The 21,363-nt window shown below is 44.0% G+C and overlaps 1 protein-coding gene across 3 annotated transcripts in view; it reads left to right on the top strand.

Annotated features, from left to right (window-relative positions):
* Positions 1-21,363, top strand: part of FNDC3B (fibronectin type III domain containing 3B) — a 298,646-nt gene that overhangs the window by 165,174 nt on the left and 112,109 nt on the right. For all 3 annotated transcript variants that reach the window (XM_083613137.1, XM_083613138.1, XM_083613139.1), the window contains exon 4: positions 18,738-18,814. In XM_083613137.1, the coding sequence (XP_083469263.1) occupies positions 18,738-18,814 (77 nt within the window). The remainder of the gene's footprint in view (positions 1-18,737; positions 18,815-21,363) is intronic.

Below are 21,363 nucleotides of genomic sequence, written 5' to 3'. Positions count from 1 at the left end.
GTCGTCCTAAAGCATAGTGCTTCAAACGTGAGCGAGAAAGAGGCCTGGTGAAAGCTGTGGGCTTTATTGAACTGTAACTTTCTGATTAAAGGCTTTTTTGTGCTACCTTGAAGCCTGTCCCGGTGGGTTACTGGAGGCGCACAGTGTCTGGTTCTCGTTGCTGTGGACTCACAGGAATCTTGGTGTTTGCCGAGTGGATGGCTGCACTTACTGTCCAAACAGATCTGTGTTTGCGAACTGTGAGCATATTGCTGTCTTCTGTGAGGCGCTCCACCAGGACTTGAATGGCTCCTCTTGTTCTCAGGGCCTGAGACTAAAATATTTCAGACTTTACTAAGCCAGTCACAGTCTTGCTAAACCCTTAAAACACACACACACCAAACAAGAATGGAAAGATTGCTTCTCTCTGGTCTTCTGGGTTGAGTCTTCCTAACGTCGAGGGTGGTGTGCCTCTCTTCAGCCAATATCAGGCAAGAAAGCTTTGACAAATGCGCTCTGATGATGATACAGTTCACTTGATTGCTAACATGCTACCATCCTTTTAAGGAGATACTTCAAAGTAAGTTTTTCCATGTCCGTTAGCAAATTCCTGAATTTAAGACCTCTGAATGGTAGATTAGCATTTACCAACTTCTTAGCTAATTGGGTGGTAAGTTTACCCAAATGAAACTATACTATATTTCATTCTCATTTTTATTTTGAGGGAACATTGCTTCCAGGAATTTCTGAAAAAGGCAGTATGATTGGGCACCAGAAAATACTGCAGTCAGGTTACAAAATCTACCTGTTTGGTATGAAAGGGTAGAGAATTGTCAGTCTGTCCTCAAACCCCCCCCCCTTTGTTTCTCTTCTAAATTCCAAAGTTTTGTCTGCTGTTTTGTAGTCTCTGCATTCAGTTATTTGCTGTAGGACAAGCATAGGCGAACTCAGCTCTCCAGATGTTTTGGGACTACAATGCCCATTGTCCCTAGCTAACAGGACCAGTGGTCAGGGATGATGGGAGTTGTAGCCCCAAAAACATCTGGAGGGCCGAGTTTGCCTATGCCTGCTATAGGACTTCAAACACCAATGTGAGCAGCTGGAATTGGGCTCAGAAATAAACTGCAACACAAGTTATACGTTCATTATAGATGTTATTGGTCAATAATCTGGACATTGCATTCCGGGCTAATTACAGCTTCTGGACAGTCTTCAAGGGGAGCTCCATGTAAAGCACTTCAGTAGTCCAACCTAGAGGTTGCCAGAGCATGGAGAACAGAGGACAAGCCATGTTTTCAAAATGGGGTTGTAGCTGGCAAAGCAGCCATGGCTTCAACAAGAAAATCATAGCTTCCAAAACACAAGGCTCTCAAGGAATACCATGAACTGGCAACACTGCTCCTTCTCAGACCCAAGAACTCAGAACACTTCAGTCGTAACTTAAATTTATTGCCCCTTTGAAACTCAGTACTACCTCCCAGTCCCAGTGCAACACATGAACTTCATGATAAATGATATGGAGGGACAACTCCTAACAGCTTCATACAGATGTCAAATAACATGGAGGACAAGATACCCCAGGTTAGCTTTCATAGCCCTGAACCGTAGCCTGCCATGACTGCTCTCTGGACATAGTCCTGAAGATAGGAGTAGAACCAGTGTGAGACCGTGACCCAAACTCTATCTTAAGAAGTCGCTCTAGGAGGAAAAGGCCAACTGTATCAAAAGCCACCGAGAAGTCAAGGAGAACACGGAAAGTCACACTCTCCCCACAAGTGTGTAAGGAAGTTTTGGTACCATGCCCAGACTTGAAGCTGGACTGAAATGGGTAGAGGTAACCAGTTTCCTCCAACTGTGTCGGAAACTGAGCTGCAAGGACTGTTTCAAGCACCGTGCCCCCAAAGCACATGTTTGCCACTGGGCAATAGTTGAGTGCTTCTGCATACAGGGAAGGTCCATTTAAGGTGGGAGAACACCACCTCCATCAGAGCAGGCAGCATCTCCCACTCCTGCAATGAGGCATTAATCCCTGGATATAGCCAGTCATGGCACTTGGATGAGCTCGAATGAGCGAAGATGGGTAGGGGTTCAGAGCCCAGGTGGTTGGCCTGCAGTCACCCTCAGGCTGGACCAGAAAGTGCTCTGGTCACCTCTGTAGCATTTGTTCTAACTGTGGATGAAGTCTTATTCCTTCCCAGTCTGAGCAATTTTATCCCAAAAGTGCCTAGCAAACTTGTCATTGCAGAGCGTCAGAGCAACGCCCTGCTGGCTAGATGACAACAGCCGATTCACCACTTGGAAGAGTTTTATTTATTTTATTTATTAAATTTGTATACCGCCCTTCATCCGAAGATCGCAGGGCAGTTCACAACATAAAAATACAAAATATGGACACAAAATGCATCATAAAGCAATAACTCCACTCTCACGAGTGCATTTTAAAGGCCATAGAATGTTAATCAGACAAAGGCCTAGTGGAAGAGAAATGTTTTCGCCTGGTGTCTAAAGATATGTGATGAAGGTGCCAGGCGAGCTTCCCTGGGGAGAGCGTTCCCCAAACGGGGAGCCACTGCAGAAAAGGCCCCGTTCTCCTGTTGCTCTCATGAAGGAAGCGCATGAAGAAGGGCCTCAGGTGATGATTGCAGGGTCTGGGTTGGTTCATATGGGGAGAGATTGAGGTATTGTGGTCCTGAGCCTTTTAAGGATTTGTAGATCAAAGCCAGCACTTAATTGGGCCAGAGTGCTATTTGTGGATGCTGTGGTGGTGAAAAAAGTAAGCTTTTCTTGCAGTCATCAGCACCTCATGGTAGGTGCAGTAATGTTCTTTGAGCCATGTTTGATCATAATTCAGATTGGGATTTATGCCACTGCACTGTAGCTGTTGAACTTCCTGTTTTGTTGCATGCTGGCCGCTATAGTATTAAGATGATCTGCACAGTTATCATCGAGGACACCTCTCAGTTCCATCCCAAGAGAAGAATCTCGGCAGGAATGTCGGCCGTGTCATCTGGGAAGCTCCTCAGAACATTGAGGAATCTCTCAGACCCCATAAGTCTCTGGGGGCAGACCGTCCTAATGGATCCTGCACTCCCAAGCCAAACTCTCCAGGAAGTTAACTGTCCATCACAACAGGCTCCCGACAAACCCCACAACCCCCCCCCCCCAAATTCCTGCAGAGAGGAGTATTACTGGTACTTGGATGGGTTTTTAACATAGCGCTTTGCTAGAGCTCCAAACTATATTTAGCTAGCAGGATTATTCAGCCGCTTTCAAAAATATAGCACAGTTCTTCACAAATAGAATGACATTCCTGTAAATGTAGGTGTAAATAAAGGTGAATTACAGAAATAGTGCGTCCCCCCCCCCAACCGAATATTGCTTGCCTGCTTTACATGTTTCGCTTTTCCTCCTTCTGTGCAAGCTGATTCTCACAGATGTGCCGCTGAGGTGGGAAAACAGAAGTGAGGGGGAGTTATGCGAATCCCTCCAAAGCCATGGAGGAAATTGGTTTTAAAACTGGGATTAGCAGACACTTGAATCTCTGTCCTGGTCTCCAGGATCACAGTTCTTCCCATGGTAGTGAAGGGAAACAAGGACTAACTTGTTGCATCGTATTTGCTGGAAGAAGTCACTGTGCAAACAACTCTATTGTTTCTATAGTAACAGATGATTGAGAAAAGATCATTGTTAAGCACACTGAAGTGTTGTTGTTTTTTTTAAAAAAGGGAAAAACTGATCCACAGTTAAGTGGAGAGGCACTGAAATATTTGCTTGAAATTTCACATGCCTCCCACCCCCTTTCTTGCATCAAAAGTTGATTGTCCCATCTGTACGCACAATTTTATAGACATTTCACAGCGCATTATAAAATGTAGCAGACTTTAATTCATTTTCTAAGGTTCCCATAGCATCGCTGACTAAAAAAAAAAAAAGTAGCTGGTATACTTACTTGCGTAATGCACTGTAAAACGCCTATCTATTGGATGGATTTGGGAATTCAGACATAAAAGCCAGTGAAGTTGTTTGATTTTGCACTCAGCATTTTAAAAATACTGCATTTTTTAATTTCATTTAAATGCAGGGGTGTGTCCGCGTGTCATTAGTGAGGAATTTTTAAAAAGTCCATCTCTCATACACCAAAAAATAAGTACCATTTTATAATAAATTAATTTATAATATAAATTTGTAACAAAAACAAACTGGACTCAGTTTGCATAGCAAGGGATGTCGTAGTACCTTGGTACCTTCTGCCTTGGTCAGACCTCACCTGGAGTACTATGTCCAGTTCTGGGCACCACATTTGAAGAAAGATATTGAGAAGGTGGAACGTGTGCGGAGGAGGGTGACCAAGGTGATCAAGGGTCCGGAAATGATGCCTGATGAGGAACAGTTGAGGGGATTGGGTGTGTTTTGTCTAGGTAAGAGGAGACTGAGAGAAGGTATCTCAGCTTGTTTTCTACTGCTCCCAAGGCTAGGACCTGAACCAATCGATTAAAGTTACAGGAAAGGAGATTCCGATTAAACATCAGGAAGAACTTTCTGGTGGCAAGAGCTGATCGACAGTGGAACAGACTCGCTCGAGAGATGGTGGACTCTCCTTCCTTTGTGGTTTTTCAGCAGAGGTTGGATGGCCATCTGCCATGGATGCTTTAGCTGAGATTCCTGCATTGCAGATGGTTGAAATAGATGACCCTTGGGGTCCCTTCCTCTCTATGATTCTATGAATCTATGATCCTTTGCATGCAGAAGGTCCCATGTTCAGTCTATGGTCTCTCCACTTAGGGCTGGGGCAAGTCCCCTGTTGGATGAAACCCTGGATCACTGCTTGCCAATCAGTGTGGAGAAAACTGCTACTTGGTGACTCCAGATGCCAACACTTGTTGAGGGCAGTTGTGCTTGTCTGATTTTGTCTTTCTTAAATCCTACCACATCACAGTTCCTTTCTCCAGAGTATCGAGGTTGCTAGATGGAGATGTGCCTTAGAATAACAAACTCATCTTTTTTTACTGTGCGTACTCCAGCGGCCACCAAACGGCTGTCCATATTCCTGCAGGATGTTTGTAAAAACATTTGGAAGCAGCCGCTGGAGAATGTGGAGGATCGATGCTGATAAAAACTTGGATGGCTAGTTGTGAAGCGGGGAGGGAGGGAGCAGAAAGTCCTTCCTGCATTTCTGAGCAGAGACAATTGTGAAATTCATATGTAGCGCAGCTGGAGGAGCCTTGGAAGCCATAACATCTGCGGCTGCAGAACACTAAATTGTTTGTTTCAGTTTTGAATCTTGGCTTTATAGTTCTTCTCTCTCCCCCCCCCCCCAGCCTCAACCCCACCCCAGGCCTTAAATCGCCTTTGCATTGCAACATGCAAGATGGGCAGTGACCTTTCCGAAAGCTGTGTGCAGAGTTTTGGGGGGATGTGAGAAAATGGTCACTCGGTGCATCCATAACCTATCCATTTTCGTGTTCTTGCAACCTTTATACCTCGCCTTTTATTCTAAGGTGGTGTAAATGAGACAGTCCTCTGCTACTTTCACAATGGCCCTGGGAGGCGGGTTAAGTTGAGAGAGGCAGAGAAGAGAGGCTGAGACCTGTCCTCATCAATTTAATGGCATAACAGGGAACTGAACTCGCGTCTTCCTGATCCATGCCCAGCACTTCATCCCAGGGGTGGCTTATGTGGTGCCATCCAGATGTTTCGGACTTCAGCTCCCATCACCCCCGGCATAACCAATGGTCACGGATAATGGGAATTGTCCAGAACATCTGGAAGCCGCCATGTTGACTACCCCAGCGTTATCCACTGCCACACACAGACTCTCTGCAGATCGTCTCCCCAATGTTGTTTTTCGTAGCAGGCAATAGGTTATTTTTGGTCTATGCAGGCAAAATATCTTTATGAGATTGCTCTGTGTGGGTAGGTGACCCACACTACTATAAAATCTCCAAACTGTTTTGTTTTTCCCAAGAGGGAAAACAGAGGAACCCAGGTGCCCATTCTAACCCTAGATGCAAAGGAAGGCATCTACAGGAAACATTACTTTACTCATCAAAAGGTACATTTTAAACGAGGTCTTGGTTGCTGGCAGCGATAAAAGGAATATAAATATAATGCCTACTTTAAAAAAAAATGTATCTGGCATTAAGACCTTCTTAAACAGTTTTATGTAGCAGTGAAATCCTACCTAGCACATAACTGGAAATCTCCCAAGCAACCTTCTAAACAGCAGCGGCTTGATAAAACTCGGGAGACGTGAGGATAATGAACAAAATCGGCACGAATGACAAAGAAAGAATTCCAATATTTAAAAAGGCACTGTGGCACCATGGTTTCCATTTTCCAGCTTCTTCAAGCTTTTGACCACAGTCCAATCAAATACAGATGCATATTTCTCCCCGCTTTCCTGACTGTGATTCAGTTACACATCCATACTCTCAGCAAACCTCACCTCAGGTTGTCTTAACCCTGTCCCACAAGCCAAGCCAACCTGTTTCATTTCCCCATTGCAGTTAATTAGTGATCTTGTTGTATTGATTGGTGGTCTGCCTGTCTTGTTGCCTGTATTCCCAACTTAATTTCAAAATAAAATCTTCATAAACAAAAAGGAAGCTGTAAAACCACTTGAGCGGGGAAATCAAGAGGTTGGCTCTGCCCAAAAAGCTTAGCAAAGAGAAAGTATATTATTATTATTATTATTATTATTATTATTATTATTATTATTATTTTATTTATACCCCGCCCATCTGGCTGGGTTTCCCCAGCCACTCTTACCACAATAGGTATCTTTTTAAGGTTATATGAGCCAGGGGAAAGGTGCAGGTAAAACGGCCTGGTTTGCATGTCACAATAAGCCAAACCATGGTTTAGTGTGAATTCAACGTCTATCAGAGAGACAATTGCAGCCATTTTGCTCCTCCCCTCTTGTTGCTCTACTGCTGCTCTCCTGAGCGGAGCCATGTTTGACTTAGTGTGTCATCTGAACCCAAGCTTATGATTTTGCTTTTCTGGATAAACCACATGCCATAAATCTTGCTTACAGCTTGTGATTAGACGGGAGAGCGATAAACCTGGGTTAGGATGACATGCTTCAGCCAAACCATGGTTCAACTCAGAACAGCAGCAGGATGACTGCAACATCACTCCCAGAGTCTCAGTGTTTGCACTAAACCGAAGTTCAGTGATGACAAACAGCCTTTTATAGGTGATTTACATACCATAAGAACAGCTGAAAATAGTTTTTTAAAATGGTACAAACAACAGAGAGGTTTCGAAAGAGTACGAAATAAACACCTTTCGTCCAGAAGGATGCTAGCCTTTCAGCAGGCTTTAGAGAGAAGGAGAGAAAATTCCCCTGCAGGCATACTAGGTTTTTGTGATCTTCTTTACAAGGCTGGGATAGCAACCACTATTCAGAATGCACTTCTCTGCAGGTTTTGTCATCAGACCTTTTTTTTTCCAGGGTCAGAACAAGGCCTTGCCTCCGGGCTGATTAGTCTATAGCAGCTCAAAGCCAACATGGTCTGCGGAAGGGGAGCACTGGAGAGTCTTTACGGGCATGTGACTATAATTGACATAAAAAAACCCCCGGCTCATTCAGTAGGTTAGGGATGAATGTGCATTCCACGCATATCTGTTGGGAATACAAACATTAAATGCAGACGCTATGTAATGCATGAATACTGGATAGGTGCTCCAGGACTGTGATAGTGTTCATGTGACTTCCTGCTAAGCGTGACTTCTCCCCACCACCACCACTACTCCAAAATCTTAATTCTGAGTGTCAGTTTCAGCCTAAAAATTATCCCATAATCAATAGGCTGCTAGTTTCAATTCACTGAGAGGTGTTTTGGCTTGTGTGTGTTGGTGGATTAATTTGATGTAGCTGGTTTTTTAAAAAGATACTTCCATGGATCCCCCCCCTTTTTTACAATAGTTAACCTGATTTCTTTAGCAGCGTTCACTGTCCTAGTTAGCTGATTTTAGACAGATGTTTATCTCTTGACTTACAGTCTAGACAGATGTGATTTACAAACTGTAGCCCAGCTGGTATATTGCCCTGGGATCTGCAGCCTTATTTTCGATGCGTAGAGTTATTGTGAAATACTTCTTTTGCAAGTGCTTTTGCAGCAGCGGGGGCTGAGCCAGCAAAGGTTTATTGGAGCAGCTGAAGATGTCTTTTGTTTTATTCTTAAAAGTTGTTAACGCAGGTTCTATTTTCCAGTTGCAAAAATATAGGGAATATGGTGCCTGGTCGGGGGTAGGGGGGAGGATATTTATCCTATCAAATCTCCATCAGAAAAATCAGTTCCCAACATTCCATCATGCCGTAGTGTGCGACCAAGATGCAGAAACTGGGATGGAGCTATGCAAATAGGATTTGTTTGTCACTGGCTTGGGTCAGCACTGCACCGGGATTAGGAAAGCCAATTCAGCTCCAACATGCCCTTTTAAGATTGGAAACATACAAAGCAACAGCGTAGTTATCAGCCAGACTACTGGTCCACACAGCCCCAGTGCCATCTATTCTCAGTTGCTGCAGCTCTTCAGCATCGCAGACTGATGGCTTCTCCCAACTGCGTTCACTGAAATCCTTTTTTTAAAAAAGCTTCCCTGGCCTGCTGTTGTATCTGCGACATTCTGCATGAAACATGTGCATTCTGCCACTAAGCTCCGACCCCCGCCTTGCATTTTAAAATTTACTTTTGTTTTCTTCTAAAACTTAAACGTCTGGCTTTCTGTGCATAAGCACACTCTTGGATGAAGACTTTCAACGGAACGTTTCAGTCTTTCACAATCCTTCATTTCAGAATTCTCATTTTCCTTCTGCGGCTGTTAACGCTGGTCTTTGTTTCGCTGCTTTTGGGTTGTGCTTTCTCTACGTCAGTAACAGGGGTGGGTGGGTGGGTTAAAAATATTTCCCCTTCCACTTCTACAAACTTTAGGGTATCCCTGATTCTTCCTTCTCGTGGGTTCTGGCTGTTTAAGGTCAGAGCGCTTTTGGGGCATAGCTGTCAACTTTTTCCTTTTCTTGCAAGGAATCCTATTCGGAATAAGGGAATTTCCCTTAAAAAAGGGAAGCATTGACAGCTATGGTTTGGGGGCAGGGTGACACCACAGGTTTGGCACCACTGACATCTTAAAGTCCGCCAATGATAAGCCTCCAGACTTAGAAAATGAATATGCTTTTAATATCTCCATCCTTGGAGGTTTTTAAGGAGAGGTTGGATGCCCATGTGTCAGAGATGCTTTAGCTGAAGTTCTTGGTTTTGCAGGGGATTGGTCTAGATGACCATTTAGGTCCATTCCAACTCTACGATTCGATTATTATGATAAAGACTGAAGTTTTGACTTTGTGGGCTATGAACGGTTGGGTACCTGCTCTTCTGCTTTCCTTGTTCATCGTGTGATTGTGGCTTTATCATCACTGGAGAGAGAGGCTTCATGGGTGGTTGATAAACAGGAAGATGGATAAATAGACGAGTTAGTTGCTCAAATGGACCAGTTAGTTAGGTATATTTTCTTGATCAAAAAACAAAAGGAACATTTTATAGTCTGCAGCTTGCTTTTGAGGTCAGCTAGACCTTGGCTGCGATCCCAAGTTTTGTGTCCCTGCCACATTCCCCCTTCCAATTTTCACATGAGGACTGACTGTCCCAGAATTGCTTTTCTGCATGAGGTAAACTCTCCCCTTGCTTTCTTAGGCCATCTTTGGCTTCCTGTTCCATCACTTTTGATCATCTGTTTTGGTGGAGCGTGCAAAGAGAGGCAGACTGACTTCACCCTATCGAAGGCCAGCTTCCTGCTGTTTGTACCCAGTCATGTGGAAGAAAGAGCGGCACTTATGACATAATCCTTTTGGGTGCAGTTTGCTGAAACACACACCAAAGACAATTAATTGATTCTGCTAGTTACACCAGTGGCTTCCAGACTTCCTTCTGTCGCAGAACCCTTTCCATTTGTGGTTGACGAGGACCTCCTGCATATTGGAGTGGACTCTGGGGCTTGTTCCATAGCACGCTGTTTGCACGTCTTTGGGACACCCTGTGAGTGGACTTAGAATGCATCCAGTGTTCTGTGGTTGTGTCTTGCCCGTAACTTTCCCAGTGATGGACAAAGGGTGCATTCAGACACGGGGAATATTGCGCTAGCTTCCCTGATTGCAATACTAGCATTTCTGTCTGATCTTCTCATGCTGCTTTCACACGGCAGATGCTCTTCCACTGAACCACACTCCTTCCTGGGTATGAAGTTGGAGAACCAGTGCAGCATAATATTCTTATAGTTTCTTATGACACTCGCTGCGCCGCCCATGAGCTAAGAATCACAGAAGCAAAAGGGAACTTTGGAGGGTTTGGGCTGTCCTGGCTTGGGTTGTGCTGGCTGTTGAGCTTCTCGGGGCTCTACGTTTAGCACCATGTGAAAGTTAAGTTGATGGTGCAGTGATGGTCCAAGCCATCCCAATCACATTGTTACTCTACAGAACAGCTTTTTGACAAGGGAAAAGCTTTGCCAATTGTGGGAGGGTGAATCAGAGGACATTTGGAGTCAGTGTGGTGTAGTAGTCAAGAGTCAGTGTGGTGTAATGGTTAAGAGCGGTAGACTCGTAATCTGGTGAACCGGGTTCGTGTCCCCGCTCCTCCACATGCAGCTGCTGGGTGACCTTGGGTTAGTCACACTTCTCTGACTAACCTCACAGAGTGTTTGTTGTGGGGGAGGAAGGGAAAGGAGAATGTTAGCCGCTTTGAGACTCCTTGGGGTAGTGATAAAGCAGGATATCAAATCCAAAACTCTTCTTCTCTTCTGTTCCATATGTTCCGAAGCATACTGATGTGGCTAATTGAAATGTAGAAGAGACCACATGTTTTGGATGCGCAGGTTGCCCATATTGTATTTTATGATGTGTAGGACTGGGTGATATATCAATATATCGTCCAAAACTGGTCCATATTGTGATAATCAGTTTCATAATTTTTGATCCGGTTTCATAATTTTTGACCCGCGAATCATGATGTGTGTTGTTAGGGCTGGGCTATATATTGTCCAAAACCGGTTTGAAGTCCATCTCGTGATACTGGTTTCATAATTTTTGACCTGGCCATATATCGCAAATGTGTGTGTGTTCTGCAAAAATCACAATGTGGGGGAAACCGTGAAGCCAGCCCAGTGACTCCACCCTTATTTCAGACATTGTGATATATCGGTATATCACGATGCTTAGCTAGTGATATATAATGACGTTGAAAGCCAGGTATCGCTCAGCCGTAATGCCGATTGCTGGTCAGGAGTTAAAAAGAGCGGAGAGCTAATTTAGGTATGTTTAGGGTGGAACTTAAAATTAATTGTAACACTGTAGTGGCAGGCATTAGAATTGTTTTTTACAAATAAATTTCTATAGAAGGAAAGCCTTAGAATAGCAATGTACAGTAACCCAGATAACGGAAGGCTGGGGGAGAATTTGGTAGAAGATGCCTACACAATGCTAGCAGCAGTAGTAAAGAAAGTTAGCAGAAGGGATTTAATTAATGTGTACAAGGAAATTATATGATCCCTGCCCTCCCCCCAAAATGTGTCTTTGTTACAGTCATTATTTCAAAAAAAGGAGAAGTTGGGGATTAAAGCTGGGAAGGTGATTAATTAGACAGAATTTCCTGAAACAAGACATGACTTCATTCTAGAAGAGAAAAGAAAAATAGGCAGGGGATATGACCGCTCTCACTGCTGCAGAATTGAGATTGCTTCTGGAAAATGATGGAAATCTGAGGATGTGATCGCCTTGGCTGGATTTCATCTGTGCGTTCGCTCAGCCAGGCTGTGCAATTACCGTGTTGTGCTAATAAGGGCACTGCCAGAATGTGATATTTGCTACCGTTGTTGTTTTAGTGCTTTTAAATGTGTGAAATGCCTCACAATCCTATTAACTTATTCTTCCTCACAGCAATCCCATGAGAGAGTTCGGGGTGGCCTGATGCAAATTGGGTACCTTGCAAGATACAGAGATTGCCATTGTTTTAGAAGGCTTTTTTTAAAGAGAGAGAGAGAGAGAGAGAGAGAGGGAGAGATTGGTCATATTTATGGAAGTAGTTTTATGTCTGTCAATGGCCTGTATTCTATTCCCACTAAATGGACCTTCCATATGCATAGGGTGTCTGTGTATAAGCATACATACATACATACATACATACATACATACATACATAATCTATTTGGGATGAATATGATAAGACCTTTCCCTTCATGTCCACTATTTGAAACAGAATGGTCCAACTGATCCAGCAGTTCATATGTCCACAGTAGAGGATGTGCTTTTAGTAGTTTTGTAGAAAAGGGAATTCTGGCGTTTCCAAGTTGCCTTGACCAGAATGGACAGAATTGTTCCTCTCCTTGACAAGCAGCACATCTCAAAATGCACAATCAACAATATGAAGTATAGGGCCGGGCGATATATTGTCAGTCACTCGATGTTTATTACAGCAAACAGCCAGCATTAGGCGATAGATTGATATATCACCAAAAACTGGTTTGAAGTCCGTATCATAAAAGCGGTTTCATAATTTTTGACATGGCAATATATTGTGAATCATGGTGTGTGTGCGCACACACACTCTATGCAAAAAATCACAATGTGGGGAAAACCGTGAAGCCAACCAATGCCAACTCCATCCTTATTTCAGACATTGTGATATATTGTGATGTTTAGTTGGTGATATATCACGATGTTGAAAGCCGGATGTTGCCCAGCCCTAATGAAGTATCACTTTCCTAAAGTGTGGTTTGTGTTGCTTACATCTAAAGCAGGGTTAGGGAACTTGTGGTCCAGATGTTGGGCTTAAGCACCCATCAGCCCCAGTCAGCATGGCCATTGACTAAGGTTGATCGGAGTTGGAGTCCAGCAACATCTGGGAAGCCACAGGTTCCCCATCCCTGATTTAAAGAAACCAGAGTCAGGAGATTAAAGGTAAAGGTACCCCTGACCATTAGGTCCAGTCATGGCCGACTCTGGGGTTGCGGTCCTCATCTCGCTTTATTGGCCGAGGGAGCCGGCGTACAGCTTCCGGGTCATGCGGCCAGCATGACTAAGCCGCTTCTGGCGAACCAGAGCAGCGCACGGAAACGCCATTTACCTTCCTGCCGGAGCAGTACCTATTTATCTACTTGCACTTTGACGTGCTTTTGAACTGCTAGGTTGGCAGGAGCAGGGACCGAGCAATGGGAGCTCACCCCGTCACAGGGATTCGAACCGCTGAACTTCTGATTGGCAAGTCCTAGGCTCTGTGGTTTAATCCACAGTGCCACTCGCGTCCCCTTGTCAGGAGATTAGCTCATATGAAATCAGCAGCACTGGGAGATGGCAACGTATACCCTTTCAAGAAAAGTCTGCCCAAGTGCCATGAGCAACATTGCAGACCCTGAGGCTATGCTCCTTGCACTCAATTATGCACCTGGGGGCCATACCTTCAACATTTCTGATGCCACCAAATCAAAGGGGGGGAAATAGATGCGGAGACCAATAACTGCCAACATTGTATAAATTATGGAATTTTGCTCAGAAATAAGAGCTCAGAAATAAGAACAAGCGTATTCCTATGCATGAATGGAACCGAATTGTCAGGTAAATGTGTATCGGATTGCATCTTAAATTTGGAAATATGTTTGTGTTGAACACCTTGACTTTGGCGAAATGCTGTAAACCTAATTTAATTTTAGTGCTATATATCCAGTAAAAGTAACTAGGCTTGAGGTTTCTGGCCACATTCCATGTTGACCCTCAAACAGGATGGGGCTTGATCCTCTAGGATCTCTGCACCTTGTCTTGTCTTTCCTCCATGGTTGTGGAGGTAAGAACTTGGACTGAATGCTCTGGGGTGAAGAGGTGGGAGAAGGGAGATAGCCAGCCTGTACCCCCTTTCCCATGAAATGAGCCAACATTGACGTGACTTAATGGGCACAAAGTTCCCCAACAGAGTTGGGGAGAAGATCAGCATGGAGCTTTCATCCCTTCCTGGCCAGCTTTTATCCCTTCCTACTGGATAAATCTGATTTAATTCTTTGGGGAGCACAAGAGAATTGGATGAGTGAGTGAGGGGATACCAGACTGGCACCAGTTTTCCAGGGTTCCGAACATGGACATCTCCCAGCCCTACCTTAGAGATACTAGGGATTGAATCTGGGTTCTTCTGCTCTACTACTGAGCTCTTGGCTCTTCCCTCTGTGGAGTTACAGGGAACCAGGCAGAGTGCCTTCTCATTAGTGGTGACTGCCTTGTGGAATACTCTCCCATCAGATCTCAAGGAGAAAATTAACTATACAACTTTTAGAAGACATCTGAAGGCAGCCCTTAATGTTTGGTGTTTTATGTTTATATATTTGTTGGAAGCCGCCTAGAGTGAATGGGGCAACCTAGTCAGATGAGTGAGGTGCAAATAAATTATTATTATTATTATTATTAATAATAATAATAATAATTATTATTATTTACAAATGGTTCCTTCCTTACAAATTGTTTCTAAGTGCTAAGTTCTATCCATTCAGGAAATGACTCTCACCATTGAGATTTGTAAGTTCTTATTGTCTTCTTGCAAGCCATCTTTGGCATGCATATATATAGGTAAAGGGACCCCTGACCATTAGGTCCAGTCGTGACCGACTCTGGGGTTGCCGCGCTCATCTGGCTTTATTGGCCAAGGGAGCCGGCGTACAGCTTCCGGGTCATGTGGCCAGCATGACTAAGCCGCTTCTAGCGAACCAGAGCAGCGCACGGAAACGCCGTTTACCTTCCCGCCGGAGCGGTACCTTCTGATCAGCAAGTCCTAGGCTCTGTGGTTTAACCCACAGCGCCCCCGCGTCCCTTTGCATGCGTGCGCGCACACACACACACACAGACACACATATATATGCATGCGTGCTCAAAGCAGAGCTATTCATTAAAATATATATATGTGGTCAAAACCCACGATAAAACAGCAGTATATAAAATTGCAGTGTTTCTTTCTGTGAGTTTAGTATTCGTTTATGTGGGTCGTGTTGCCAATGCCAGTCTTTTAATAGATGCACTGAGTTGTCCCAGGCGAGAGACGGTTTCTAGGTCTAATGCAGAGTCCCCACTTCCAAGTTGTTTTGATAGCGGCAACGGGAGACGAGAAATGAAATGTGTGCTAAAGTCATTTGCCCAGCCCTGAAATAGAGGCAGCGAAGAAAACATCATATAGCAGTAAATCATTCACCTGTCCAACATTCTTTAAAGCCCTTTCCCCAAATGACTTTAACAGTCTGAGGGTCACACCTGAGGTTAAGAGTCTGCTTGTGCAGAGCACTTCTGACGATAAAATGCAATTTTTAAAACATTGAATCCGAGGCATTTACAGACAGTCTGTTGCATGTGAGAGTTCGGTTTCATCCCGAATGGCGGCTGTTACTTTATAGACGGATTGACAGACGTTTCTCAGACAGGTTCTATAACGGGGCCAATTTGAGTGTCAAAGCAGTTAGCGCCTGCTTAGGTGTGAGAACTTAAAGGTGCAGAATTTTTTTGTAATTCTCGAATTGCAGGGCATGTGTGTTAATTTTGAGGAGATTTTGACATATCCGATAGGGACTTGTTAATAAGGACCAGTGCTATACAATGGTACCTCGGGTTACATACGCTTCAGGTTACAGACTCCGCTAACCCAGAAATAGTACCTCGGGTTAAGAACTTTGCTTCAGGATGAGAACAGAAATCGTGCAGTGGCAGCGCAGCAGCAGCAGAAGGTCCAATTAGCTAAAGTGGTGCTTCAGGTTAAGAACAGTTTCAGGTTAAGAACGGACCTCCGGAATGAATTAAGTACTTAACCTGAGGTACCACTGTATTTCTATACTCATCATGAACGCTTCACTTGTTCTTTTAGAATGGCAATGGCCCTCATAAGGACGTATTTTAACAATAGATAAAACATGATTGAGGGTGGATGTGTATTGCGATAAGTAATACCCATGTAGCCCAAGGCAGCTTTTGAGAAGCTGATCAGTTAAATGCTACACTCTTGATCCAGCTAGGGAAAGTCACACTTGCAGTCCTAACCATGTTTACTCAGAAGTAAGACTCAATTCATTGAGGCTTTGGGGGGGGGTAGGGTTGCAGCCTAAATTCCATATAAACTAATGGTGCATGTCTGGCTTTAATTCCCATTGCTTCTAATGGGTCTTAGTGACGGATAATTTTATCTTGATGGAGACCGGAAGCTTTTAATAACTGTTTCAAGTAGCGTGTGTTTGTCTGTGCGTATCTGTGTCACTCCTCTTTGCCTCAGTTTAAGACAAGCCTTGTAAATAAATGCATCTGCAAAAGTTATGGCCTATGTACTCCCAGCTGTACTTATAGGAAACGTAGGAGGCTGCCTTACATTGAGTCAAACCATTGGTCCATCGAGCTCAATATTGAGGATTTGAAACATTCACAGTCCTACCTGGAGATGCCAGGATTGAACCCAAGATATTCTGCATGCAAAACAGATACTTCTATCACTGAGCAATGGCACAGCCTATCTCATGATAGAATGCAAGAAGGAGAGACTTTATTTCTGATGTTGTGACCAAGGCGTTTTGGTCATGATAACCAGAAAGCCACCAATTTGTAATTTAAGTTTGTGGAAAGCCTGCCTCTTGATGGTGAAATTTCCAGACCTGGAATTTTAGACGTCTTCCGGCATTTCAGTTAGAATCATTGTAGAAGTAAGACATATGGTGTCTTTAAACCATTCCCTGTATGGTTTCCTATTTTCCATTTTACCTAGATTTATGTAGCTCGGCGCCCTAATGCTTATGGCACATGAGCTGCTGTATTTGCATTTGATACTTCAGAAAGGAACTTTCGACATCCAAGGTTGGAGTTTGGAGTGGAAACTTTTAAGTCTCTTGCTTATATAACCACATTCCTTGGTTAATCCAAACTGCTGAGGTAATGAGTTTTGTGGTCTTCATATGTTCCTGAGATAGTTCTTCACATATGTAAAAACTGAGCGCGATCGGAAACTTTTGGAAGGGAAAGTTTCGTCTAGGCCAGTGGGTTACAAACTGGAGATCCTTGTGAATGGCTACTCCCTTTGCTGCTTTACCGTACTGTACCTGTTTGCTCAATAGGTGTCAATGCAGATGCCACACGTAGGCTTGAAATTGAGCAGCAACCAGCTCACTTGCCCAGGGACAATAAGGCTCAGACCTTCCTCCAGTATTATCCATCTGATTTTGTGTGGTTGTATGTGTTGTTGTGATAGTTAATGTGTGCCTGCAGACCTTTGTGAATGCCAGTCAGTGTGTGTGGATCACTAAGCAGTTTCAAGAACTGATGTATCACAACGGCTAAGAGACCAAGGTGCAAATTTGGAAAGTTCCTGGTTTGTATCTCTCATGGTGTATCTCACTAGGTTGCTTTGAGTGAGCCAAGTGTCTCTCAGCCTCATCCCCCCCAACCCCCATTTATAATAGGGGCTACAATAATATTGAGGTTCTAAGGGGTTCTAAGGATTCCAGCATTATATATGTGAAGCCCTTTACAGACTCTTAAAGTGATTTATAAATCATAGAATATTTGCTAGATTATTATTATTTGCTGAGGGTGGCTTGTCGTGGACTTAGACCTCCAGAAGATTGAATTCTATGCAAAGCCATATAATGGGCATGACCACTTCTGGGGTATAGTGCCAGTCTTGAAGGCCTTCTCTTGCACCCACCTGGTGCCATGCAGATGTTTGAGGCCAAGGGGTGATGTAGACCAAAACATCTGGAGGGCACTGGCTTGTGGGAGTCTGGTGTAGATTTTGAGGGGCATGGTAGAAGAGCTGATAGTGTTGCATTTTGGCTGAGGAGACACGCTCAATTCGCTGCCAAGCCATGAAACTCACTGTCTGGCCTTTGGAAGTCAACATGTGTCAGCCTGACCTACCTTGTAGGTTTGACCTGGAGGTAAAAATAGTGTGATTTCAAGTATACCATCCAAGCTGCTTGTGGAAAACAAATGTAATAAATCAGTCGTTCACAAAATTGGCACTGGTGTCTGCTGATTATAATTCTATAATAGTGACTGTTGATTGAATTGGTTCAGAAATTCTAATAAGAGCACCAGTTATATGCAACTGGAGTAATGTGGCTTCACCCACTTTTGCCTGGAAACACGTTTATATTATTATTTTCACTTTATGTTTATATATTCAAATAAACAAACAAAAATCTTCCAGTTAGATTGTTTCACTTTAAATGTTTATAAGGTGCACTCGTGGAACATGTTACATCTCTCAAGGGGACTGGTGTTGCTCGTGGGTTATGTCAATATGCCAGGAAGCCCAACTGCATGAGTGGAAGTTCTTAAACATTCCACTCATGTGTGAGGAGCAATTGAGGTGGTATCAGCTATGTGCTTCTGGGGAGACATATGTACAGTGGTACCTCGAGTTACAAACAAGGTTACAAACGCTTCAGGTTACAAACTCCGCTAACCTGGAAGAGTTACCTTGAGTTGAGAACTTTGCCCCAGGATGAGAACGGAAATCGTGTGCCGGTGGCACAGCCGCAGTAAGATGCCCCATTAGCGAAAGCACGCCTCTAGTTAAGAACAGTTTCAGGTTAAGAACGGACCTCTAGAACGAATTAAGTTCATAACTAGAGATACCACTGTAGAGCATGTAAGTATCAAAACTGGTTCTACAGATGTCCTAGAGTCTTTCAGCACAGTACACATGAACATAAAGCATATCTTAATCGTTTGGTTTTTCCTCTTTCTATCTTCACAGGACCCGCAGAGGTTCCCATGATGTCGCCAAATGGATCTATTCCTCCCATACATGTGCCTCCAGGTTATATATCACAGGTATGCTTTTTTCAGCAAAAGACTTCGGGTGCCGGCAGGGATGTGACATTTCAAACATGTACACGGAATTCAACATCCTGCCTTCTCTCTCTTTTTGTGCGCAAGCTTCTAGCCCTCATGGTGGTGACCTGATCCCACCTATGAAGGCACCAGCAGGGTTCTTAGTGACAAAATTGTGTACTTCCTCTTTGCCTCCAGCTCAAAATGCCTCTGGCTCCCTCCCGCTGGCTGGTCAAAGCCCATGGAACTCCGCAGAAGGAATGGGGAAGAGGGTTCGCAGATCTGCTTCCTCCTCTCTGACTAATAATAATAATAATTAATAATAAACTTTTATTTATATCCCACCCTCCCCGGCCGAATTCGGGCTCAGGGCGGCTATCATCAGATATACAGTGGTACCTCGGGTTACATACGCTTCAGGTTACATACGCTTCAGGTTACAGATTCCACTAACCCAGAAATATTGCTTCAGGTTAAGAACTTTGCTTCAGGATGAGAACAGAAATTGTGCTCCGGCTGCGTGGCAGCAGCAGGAGGCTCCATTAGCTAAAGTGGTGCTTCAGGTTAAGAACAGTTTCAGGTTAAGTACGGACCTCTGGAACGAATTAAGTACTTAACCCGAGGTACCACTGTATAACATTAGAATAAAATCAAACAGTAATTAAATTACCTCCTAAAAACAGGTCAAAATCAAATTAAAGTCTAATTAGATGGCTTTCCGCAGGGTTAGGGTTAGATAGAGGCAGAAGGGGAAGATCTCTCCCAGCTATCCCTGGACCGTCCATTTGGACGTCCCCATCTGATCTTCCTCCCTCCTCTTGCATCTAGGGCTGCTCTACATTACCACGAAGAGTAAGCTTTGTAAAATCAGCCCTTTAACATCTGAATATAGCAGCTGGCCGTGTAGTCATAGAAAAAGCTATATATTGTCTCTCTCTCTTCCCCCCGCCCCACATTCTCCCCGTTGAATTGAAACATACTTCCCGCCATGTGGAAAACGAATGTTCTGTTTTTTCAAATGACTTCATACCAAGTAACAGCTTGAAGCACGTAGTAGTCACTTGGTGTAGCTTTTCTGTTGTTGTTTGTTGGTGCTGATGTTATAATAGCTGTGTTCGCCTTATTTGCTCTTGCCCGGGCCCAGCGATGTCGGTAATTAATAGGACTATTGAGTGATTATTTAATTTGCCTTCTGTTTGTTTTGGCACTGGGATGACAAGGATGTAAAGGAAATAAGAACATTCCAGCTTGTGAACGAAAACATATTTTGACTTCGGTTTGGTCGGCCCTCGGAAGGCTGCGTCTCGAGAGCCAGGCAGAAAGCAGATACCCCTGTGGAGAAATAACAAGGCCTATTAGGTGAAAGCTATAAAACCCACCCCACCCCATTTTGTTCCACCAACCCTTTGGACTATGGAGTTTTAGCCTCAAATGTTACCTTTGCTGCCCATTGACTGAAGCTCTGGGTTGAAGTGACCTAGGAAAATGATCTGCAGAAACAGCTGCCTTGTGTGGGGCAAGGTGGGCTTTGTTGACCATCAGCAGGTGAATAATAATAATAATCATTTATTATTTGTACCCCGCCCATGTGGCTGAGTTTCCCCAGCCACTTTGGGTGGCTTCCAACAAAGATTAAAAATACATTAAAATATCACACATTTAAAACCTCCCTGAACAGAGCTGCCGTCAGATGTCTTCTAAATGTCAGGTAGTTTTTTATCTCTTTGACATCCGGTGGGAGGGCGTTCCACAGGGTGGGTGCCACAACTGAGAAGGCCCTCTGCCTGGTTCCCTGTAGCTTTGCTGTGAACAGCTGTAGAGCCTCTTTAAAGCAGAAAGGGGCACAATATTTATGGGGTTGTGGGATGGGGACTCCAACTGCTCTGCGATCCTCCCCAATCCTTTGCTTCTTCCTCGAAGATCTCCCTTCCCTCAACTCCCCCTGTTTCTGAAACACAAAGAAGAATGGAGAAGCCACCTCTGTCTCTTTCCAGCCTTGCCTGTGTTTCTCCTCACTGCTGAAGCCTTCGTTTTGTAAGCTACTTTCAGCCAATGATCTGTTTCTTGCTGCCCATTCCGTAAAACATTCCGTACTTTGATAGTGCTATATATATACAGTGGTACCTCGGTTTTTGAACGTCTCCATTGACAAACATTTCAGCTTTTGAACGCCATAAACCCGGAAATAAATGCTTTGGTTTTGGAACATGCCTCAGAAGTCGAACATGCCACGGGGCTTCCGCTGAGTGCAAGATTCTGAGGCCTAGCTGTCGGCTGTTGAGTTTTCAGTTTTCGAACTTTTCAGAACTCGAACAGTCTTCTGGAATGGATTACCTTCAAAAACCGAGGTATCACTGTATATATATATATGCTTAATATAATTAGTTGCAACCCAGAAGTTCGAAAACATACCTCACAGGGTGTCAATACAGAGTCCCTTCTATTTGTTGTATTTTCTTTGCTTGCTGAGGTGCTGGTTTTTTTGTGTGTGTTCTGGTTTGCTCAAGTCAGTTTGCTTTGTGGCCATAGTGTGGATGTCCTCTCTTGGC

Source organism: Podarcis filfolensis (assembly GCF_964270895.1).
Source record: "Podarcis filfolensis genome assembly, chromosome: 5".
NCBI lineage: Eukaryota > Metazoa > Chordata > Lepidosauria > Squamata > Lacertidae > Podarcis > Podarcis filfolensis.
The sequence above is the reverse complement of the archived record's forward strand: the minus strand, read 5'-3'. Positions and strand labels throughout refer to the sequence as shown.